This window comes from Papaver somniferum, unplaced genomic scaffold, assembly GCF_003573695.1.
Source record: "Papaver somniferum cultivar HN1 unplaced genomic scaffold, ASM357369v1 unplaced-scaffold_154, whole genome shotgun sequence".
In the NCBI taxonomy this organism is placed as follows: Eukaryota; Viridiplantae; Streptophyta; class Magnoliopsida; order Ranunculales; family Papaveraceae; genus Papaver; species Papaver somniferum.
In genome coordinates, this window is record NW_020624820.1 from 7,238,557 (window position 1) to 7,248,140 (window position 9,584).

The window sequence follows — 9,584 nt, forward strand, 5'->3', positions numbered from 1 at the left end:
AACACTTTTACATGAGTATTTCTTTATCCTTCCCTTTTTGTTAGTTTTTATTCCTTTCCAGTATACTTTTTGAAAAGTAAAAGCATGGACTTTTTCGTGCAGTGCTTTGTGAACCCTCTTCTTACGGGTACACGTACGGTTTTGAGGTCTCTCATAAACCTATCTTGTAAACCCTAAGTCTCTCGAATTTTGTTTATATACCCATCCTATTGAGTTGAAATCTTTACTCTAGGTTTCATATTATCAATGGATTCTTTTTCCTGCTCATGGGATTTACCTAAGGATTTCGTTGATAACGTGGTATATTTCGAATTCGATAAAGAGAAGGGAAATTTTGTTGAAGTCGAAGGTTCTTTTCCTCAATCTACTGATTCCTATTAGGATATAGAGGAGGTTGAAGAGATCTCGTCAGATGTAGTTCTCAACTTTCTAAAGAACTTTGAAGAGGCAAAGCAGCAACTTGTTGATACTATGAAGTGTCTTGATGTGGTAAGAACTGAGTTGAAAAAGGTTAAGTCTGACCTTGTCTCATGAAAACCCGTGTTAAAGAACTTCCCAATAAGGATATCCTCTCCAAAGTTGCAGAGGATGTTGTCGTTCACAAGCTCCAGGACCTCAAGACTCAAGAAGGTCCCGGACTGTCTATATGATTTCAGTTCGCATTGGCATTGAAGTGTTGTTATTTTTTTTTTGGTTTAGTCTGTTTTGATTTAGTTTGCTTAATAAATCTTCTATTTTGCTTGTTTTATTTATAAGAATAACTAAAGTTTGGAATAGCCATTATTGTGATTACACATAGCTATGTCCAACGTTTTCATCTTCATGTTTTTAGATTTATTGGTTTAAATTCTAAATTTGTGTGGAAGATGATTTTTGCAGTATTAATCTTTATGGTTTTATATACTGCAATATTGTTATGGGATATGTGTGTTTACGTCTGTGAACTTGATTGTCCCATACTTTGTCAAAAGTAAAGTCGTTCATGATTTGATATGTATGTATTGATGAAAGAATGAATTGACTTTTGACAAATACAAAAGTTAAGCCTATTATGTCAATTTTTGATGGAAAATAGGTTAAAATCTTTTGTGTTCAATGATTATGTCTATTGGATGTCATTGTGCAAATGGTGATGGAAAATAGAATGAGTCCTTGATTATTCCACGGTATTAGGTCGATCTCCGATCCACAATTTGTGTACATACTGTGTTGTTCCATAAGGTGTCTTATGTTGAGCTCTATCGACTGAGTCATTGTTTTGGCATGGTTGTTGTTCCACGAGATACTTTGTGTCGATCATGACCAATTAAATTGATTACTTTTGTGATTAGTTTGATTGTGTATTTCGATTAGATTAATTATGGGTTTTCTTGTGATTAATCTAATTGAGTGTTTTTAAGTCTCCATAAGTTTACTTGTGTTGAGAATTTCCTATTAAGTTAATCATGGGTTTTCTTATGATTAATTTAATATTTCGGATTCAAATTCATACTTGTATGTAATTTGTTTTGTCCAAAGAAATCCTTCTTTTCTTTTTGAAATTAAGGTCGCTCTTGTTGTTCTTTCGGGAATGACATTTTATGGGGGAGAGTTCTTTTGAACTTGTGTTTAATTTCCAAATCTTTGTGGGGAGTGCGGCTGTGGAATATTTTAGAGGTTATCTTGTATCTTAATAAACTCCTTGATGAATGCATTTAGCTTCGGCTTTATGATTGCATCTAAATAAGATGATATATGCTTTATTTTGGTCATGAAATGTCTCTTTCGGAAATTTCATTAGGATCCCGTTCTTGTACCTTTGCCAATTTTATTGACAAAAAGGGGGAGAATTAATATGTATTTCACACTACAAATACATATGGTTTTCGGATCATTATGTAAGGGGGAGTGGTTTCCATGTGAGATGCAGTATTGACTAAGAGGGACTGACATATCACCATAGTATTGTTGTTAAAGTTGTGATACAATTGAACTTTGATGTTGTGTAATGATACTATGACACTGTATAACAATGATTGAGAACTCTTGTTTTCTCGTTGTTATAGCTACGGATTTTCCACAACGATGATGCTAAACTTACAACCTTTGGAATCATTGGAGTACTTGGGAGTGACGAAGATTTCAAGTAATGTTGAAGATTAGGCATGTGGAATAGGAGCTACAAAAGTTTATTTATATATTTTTTTTGTATTCCATATGTATTGATAGTTTTGTCATTAAAATTGACAAAGGGGGAGATTGTTAGAGCATTGCTCAGTCGAACTCGCATGCCTTGCTATCTCAAGCATGTTTGTCAATGTTAGTGATGAAAACTATAAGTCTTGATTTCTAGTCTACTATAGCTAAGGTCTCGGACTAGCATACAAAGTGTAGTTGAGATAAAGAACTCCATGGAAATCATCATACAAGACAAAGGACTACTCAAGGAACTGGTCGATCTTTTATCGACTAGAAGGTATGTGGAGACTTGAACTTATCTATCACTCAAAAGTCTATTTATCTCATATCTTGAGACAAATGTTGTTTTGCTATATATACTTATATATTATACACATTTGGTATTTCGAGCGGACCTTATCTCGCCTATCTATTTCTCGAAATATGTGTTGGTAAGATTTAGCCAAGTTCATCTTTACCTAGTGACGAAAGTCATATTATGTTTCAATCACTTTGAAAATTGCTCTGATGAAAAATGGTTTGTGAATGACAACTATATAAAGTTCTCTGAGAATGTTTCAATGATTGAAATGAGAGTTTAGACTATATAACCATTTGGAGGATATAAGCATTGTTGTGGAAACACATATATGTATAAGTCTTTAGTGCTTGAACCGAAGTTTGCGAACTTTGTTGATCAAGTGAACCGGAGAAGTGCGTGAGCGAAGTCCGCGAACCCAGTCCGCGAACTAGCGAAGTTCTCAAACCCGAGAATTTCTGCTGCAATTTGTGAACTCCATCCGGGAACTTAAGTCCGCGAAGCCAGTCCGCGAACTTGAGTAGGTTATGTTTAAAAACGATATTTAATGAACTTATCTTTATAAACTAAGGAATGCAATTGCAAACCATGTCTATAGAGTTCATGAACCGATTCATGTGAATCAAATCGTTTTTGCTTCAATTGTGTCTTGTGTAGTACATAAGATTTCTTTGCAATTGAACAACTCTCTAACTAGTTCATTTGAGTCATTTGAACTAGTTATGGTGAAGAAGAATATGGTTGATATGAAAGTGATCATATGGCTAACCATTTGGTTAACTATTATTGAACCAACTAATGTACAAGTTTGGGTACGGTTACACAAGCCCAGGAACGTGCATTTCATTTGTGTATAACAAGCTATGTTTTCAATCTAACGGTTGATAAATATTAGCTTGAATCTAAATCAGGTTTTCATCTAACAGTGAATGTTGAATGCTTTGTTACCAAGCTAACATTGATTGCAAACCCTGATTTGAAAGACTATATAAAGGGAGAACTCTATCAACTGGGAAACCTAATCCCCACACATTCTGTGTGATACTAGTTGTGCTAATATATAGTCGATTCTCCTTTAACCTTTGGTTTCTTCTTCTAAACCAGGTTAACGACTTAAAGACTTCATTGGGATTGTGAAGCCAGACCCATACTACTTTTCTTGTAGTTGTGTGATCTGATCTTGTTGTTTCTATCGTACGAGTACAATTGTAATAATTGGGTTGAGATTTCTATCTCCGATAGGCAAGATAAAAAGTAATCACAAACATCTTCGTCCCATCGTTTGTGATTTCACAATATCTTTTTTCGATGCGTTGATTAAGACTATTGTGAGGTGATTGATAATACTAGGCTGTTCTTCGGGAATATAAGACCGGTTTATCAATTAGTTCATGTTTACCTTGATTTATCAAAAGACGGAACACAACTCATAGGTATATTCGTGGGAGACGGATTTATTTATTATCATAGACTTTTCTGTGTGATACAAATTTGTTTATTAAAGTCTTCGACTTTGGGTCGTAGCAACTCTTGGTTGTGGGTGAGATCAACTAAGGGAATCAAGTACGTAGTATCCTGCTGGGATCAGAGACGTAGGAGCATAACTGTACCTTAGATCAGTGTGAGATTGGTTGGGGTTCAACTACAGTCCATATAGAAGTTATTTTGGAGTAGGATAGTGTCTGTAGCGGCTTAATACAGTGTATGTTCAATCTGGACTAGGTCCCGGGATTTTTCTGCATTTGCGGTTTCCTTGTTAATAAAATTTCTGGTTTCTGTGTTATTTCTTTTCTGCATTATATTTGTTTATATAATTGAAATAATACAGGTTGTACGTTGTTCAATCAATTAGAATATCCGACCTTTTGGTTGTTGATTTAAATTGATTGACAATTAGATATTGGTCTTTGGTACCATCCAAGTTATCTCTCTTTGATAAAGACTCGCAGATTTCAATTTGCTTGATTATAGATTAAATCGAGAGATTGAGATACAAACTCTTTGATATACTTTTTATCTAGATTGAGTCTGACTGTCTAGTTGATTCTATAGATAGTATATTGGAATTTGTCCATACAGATTGCTAAGCGAAATATTGGGTGTGGTTGTTAGACCCCCGCTTTTTCACCTTGTCACACAATATAGGCTATGGCCGATTATACCTTGATTATCAATATAAGTCAAGATAGGTTCTACCTTGTAATATTGTATCGGTCATCCAAATGATATTCAAAAATGAACCGGACCAACACACTCATGATTTCCCTTTCGATTATGAAACAAGTTCATACATCTACTTCCTTAAACCAATGTAATAATACATAGTTTCATATGATGAAATTACACTTATCACATACATAATCAAGTAACTAAATACATTCATTATGTCGATGAATTATTTACGAAGTTCAAAAGATTAGCGTTATACTTCGTAATATAATTCCTTGACACTTTGATCATACTGATACGACCAAGTCTAATTACTAGAGTAATATATATACAAGTTCGCATGTTATGTTTCCAATATAACACGACTTGAAAGATACGTTGTGAATGGAAACAAGTCAAGTCAGTATTACTAACCTCAAGTGGAAGGATGATGTCTTTGTTGCATTCGTTACTTCTTCACTTTCTTCAGGTTTTCAAAGTAATACTTGTAAGTCTCAACATTCCTAGACTTTCTAGTCTAACCTAAACGAAGTTGACTCTACTAATTTATTAAGCGACTCTAGACGAGTTTTGATACTAAAATATGGCAACCAAACTTGACATGCCAACGCTTGGTGGGTTCAACCGAGCTATGATATAACAGAAAGGATGAAACCAGCAGCACCAAATCAATTATAGTGGAACCAATTTAACAATTGGAAGATGATGAATCTAAAAATGGTTTCATCAAAATGACTAGAATACACCAACGTCACCAAATCCAATTCTGGTGGAAACAATCTGAAAAAGGGAAAGTGATTTTCGGTTTCATCCAAAAGAAAGGATGAAGTCAACAACACCAAGCCAGATCTAGTTGAATTAAATTTAATAACAATGACAATCGAAAAATGTTGAAACTAAAAATTGTTTCAACTGAATAAGAACAACACAATACATTTTTATTTTATCTGACCAAAATAATTGATGAAACCAAAATATAACTTCAATCCAAACAGAGAAACGCCGATGCATGTTAGTTTACACGCTAAATAAGTTGCGAAGAACATAAAACAAAATATTTAATTTACCTTTTGGAAGATTTCTAATCGTGTTACTGAGTTATTCATCTCTCTGGTTCTGTTGTTGGGCATTTTCCTTCACCATTTTAACCAGTTTTCGTGATTTTGGTTTCTATTTTTTTGATTTTAGGTCATAACTTGTTTCAATTTATGATTTATGGTTTCCAATCTGAGGTTTCAAGAGGAGAAGAGAGAATCGAAAGGGAAAATGAATTTGTAGATCAAATTTTTTTTCTTATGTGTGAGAGACTAGGAAAGAGAACTAGAAAGAAGATAAACACTGGAATCGAGATAAATTGGTTTGCTCAATTAATTTTGGGCGAATAAGAATAGAGAGTATTTTAGAAAGTTCAGGAACGGTTTTTTTTTACATCATTTGTTTTGTTGGGATTTTCTTACATGGATATTAACAGTTCTGGGACGGTAATGCGCGCGTTAGTCTAATTATCGAACTTGAGGTATAAAAATAATTGAAAAATCTAATCCATCCGCTGGCGTCTGATATCTTTTCTAATAAAATGGATTGAACGACCAAAGCATTTTTTAAGGAACACGTTGGCCTAAAATATAAATGGGAATTCATTATTTCATTTTGAGGACCTTATGTGCAGACGGGAAGTTGTTGCGAGAGGGCGAGGATTTATGGTTGTACACTTTGGCCTAAAATATAGAGGTCTCCTTGTTGGTTCTTTTCTCTATGTAATTCATTATTCTTTTATCCATTAGTATATATCTACCTATTTTTGATGATCAAAAAACAATTTCTTTTTTTGTCTTTAATCGATAAAAACAAAATATTTTAAGGAACAACAAATAGACATAAATTCCATAGCGAACATACAGCTACCTCAAATAGACAGAAATTGGAACCGGAGATTTATTTTTTAGTCAGTTCCTATCATAACAAACATAAACATGGAAAGAAAATACAGAAAGAAAAAACATACATCAATTACATTTATCTTGTAAAGTCTTATTCAAACAAGTTAAAACGATTTTCGTTCGTCAGCTAGCAGATCATGGTATCTATTTCTTGCAAATAACACCACGTCCATCAATTCCACTGCCACAGCTTAGGCTGGCATACTCCGAAGAAGATCTGGTGCTAGAGTTTTCCAAGCCGGTAAATCTAGCAACAGCACAATCCTTTGCAAAAACACTTGATGTGATGAACTTATCATATCCACCCATGACAGCCATAGATGCACCCATGTTCACTTTACTCACGTAATTGTTAGCATAAGTCTGTCCTAGGACACCGTTCACATTTTCACCTAGCGAGTAGAACTTGAAACCAAGGTCGAGATGAGCAAAACAGTCATCTTTAGTTATTCCGTAGTTGTGGACCTTAGATTCTTCTTCCGTGATGGGCACAACATTAGCAGTTATCTTGAAGTTTCCTTCTATTTCAACAACGACTTTGTTAGTCATACTTGACCTAGTAATGGTGACACTTGGTGCAACTTCAGATTGCCATTTGGCTCCTTCGGATTCAGGCAAGTAGATGGGTTGTCCATCGAAAGTGAGTCCTAGACGGTCGATAGCATCATCCCAACTGGCTGTCTTCCGAGCGCCAACATAGATTTGGTGATCACCAAAGAGAATACCAATAGATTGAACCCAGGTGAAGTCTCTTTTCAGATTTTGGTTTCTTTTACCAATGAAGTGGGCATTTATGTGGAGGTTGGAGTCTGAAAGCAGGCAAAAGTTGCGGTTTTGTTTGCCATGGAAATAAAAGGTGATACCATCACCACCTACAAATCGTGGATCTTGGCAAACAGCTCCAGGTTGATCACAGTCTGTGCACATTAAGTATAATCATCATCAGTGAGCTGGTAACTTAAGAAATTTAGTTATGGAAGCAAATAATTAATAAAGAAATTTAGTTATGGAAGTAGCACACTTACTGCACATGGGTTTGCAGGTGACACAATCGACCACACATCCAGTAGGGCACGCAGCGGGACAAACATGCTCAACATTGTAGCACTTGCTGTATTTGGGGTTTTTAGATCTGCACCTAGACCGTCTCTTTGCTGAAACCTCGGAACTAGGTGGAGTGGAAGGAGTTGTTGGGGTAGGAGGAGTAAGACTAGGCGGTGAAGGAGTTGGCTCTGTAGGGGGTGATGGATAAACTGGAGGTGAAGGACTTGGCTCTGTAGGGGGTGATGGATACACTGCAGGTGAAGGGGTTGGCTCGGTAGGTGGTGAAGGTGTTGGCGTCGGTGGTGTTGGATAAACTGGAGGAGTGCCCTCTTCTGGAGGACTAGAAGATGATCCATCATCAGGACCACACACAGGTTTGCATGAAACACAATTGACGTGACAACCCTGGTCACCACAAAACTTAGGGCAAACATGAGGTAAGTTGTAGCATGTCTTGTAGTCCTTGTTCTTACAAGTAGCTTGGCTGGGATTGTCGAGTCCTGGTGGATATCTAGCTGCCTCTGCCATCAACCCCATCGCCAACAACATCATAAGAGATGCAATACAAAGATGCATCATTGCACGAGCCATGGTAATGATTCCTCGCAGTTATCTCTACCTTGATTACTCTCTGGTCACTAACTATCCCTTGTTCAAGGGCTAATTAGTTTTGATGCTGTGAATGAGTGGATTGATGATTTTTGTCTGTAACACCATAACTCTATTTATAATGAAATGAGCTCCTTGTTCTTGGCAGGGATTCGAATATAGTAAGGATTCCCTTTAACTGTTTAACAATTTACGGTGCACTTGGTCACATGGGCTTGGTACTTCAAAAATAGTATATATATCACAAAGTAAACCCTTACTGTTACTGACTTAGTGTTCAGGTTAACTCGAGCATATTAAATACAGTAGTATTTATGAAGATTAACAAACAAACAAAAAGTTGCACCGAATTTAATTATGCAAACTACATGGAATTTTTTGTTACATAAGGTAAGATAAAACTTGTGAGCCTGTGTGCTGTTCATTTATCCAGTACTACTAAAGATGTCTTATAGTTTAAGGAAGAGGAAGAAGTATGTTTTAATGCTCTAGCAGTTCGAATGAAGCCATGCCAAGTGATTGCTAATTGTGGCAAGGGATCTCTTGACTTTTGAGTTGACTCAAACAAGTTGTATTTTTGTAATGGATGATTCCTATATGTTATCTCCACTTGAACAAAGTCGCATGCATGTGACGAAATCGCAAAATGAAACATTTTGGGTGTATAAAATTAATAACTCAGAGAATATTCCTATGTCCACACATGCATTAATTTGGTGAAAACAGACTCCATCCATGGCTGTTAACTTCACTGTTGTGTAACAATGAAAAAACCATTCGCGTAAACATGAGATGCGCCCGGCCACCCGCTAACAAACAATCACTTGTGCATGCAAGCAAGGCACTTCACTATTTTAAGTCTGCTGGATTGTGTTAAAATTCTTTTAATTTGTAAAACTCTTGTGTGAATGAACCCACCCGGCCATTTCTACGGTTTAGGAGTTGAGCTACTTCTTTCAGTGACGACACACCGTGCAATACGGACAATCCCTTTTATGCAGAGATAATAAGCTACAATGCCAAATATAATAAGCTGCAGCGCCATAGCTTGTGCCAAGATGCATATCATTGATCATTCTGATTCTTCTAAAGCTTCAAATTCAACTAAATGGTAGAAAAATGTAGGTACAGGAAGTTTAATTACTACGTTAGTAGGCTTCCAACTAATTAGTAGATATTTACATATTCACATCATATATTTCCGGTTCTTCATCAAAATCGTTTGGTTTCTTTGTTATTTTATCAATCCGTAGCAGGCTCATAGTCATCACGACCCATCATAAATAGAGAAAGAAAACATGGTGAGCAAAAACACTTTCAATTCTGTTTCCACCGTGATTGAATGT

At 35.9% G+C, this 9,584-nt stretch overlaps 1 protein-coding gene across 1 annotated transcript; it reads right to left on the minus strand.

Annotated features, from left to right (window-relative positions):
• Positions 1–6,500: 6,500 nt before the first annotated feature.
• On the minus strand, positions 6,501–8,308 carry LOC113336619. Its single transcript, XM_026582272.1, has 2 exons — positions 7,611–8,308; positions 6,501–7,502 (listed from the first exon to the last, which is right to left on the minus strand). Exons 1-2 carry the CDS (start codon positions 8,218–8,220, stop codon positions 6,730–6,732), a joined length of 1,383 nt encoding a protein of 460 aa, XP_026438057.1. The 5' UTR covers positions 8,221–8,308; the 3' UTR covers positions 6,501–6,729.
• Positions 8,309–9,584: the final 1,276 nt, after the last annotated feature.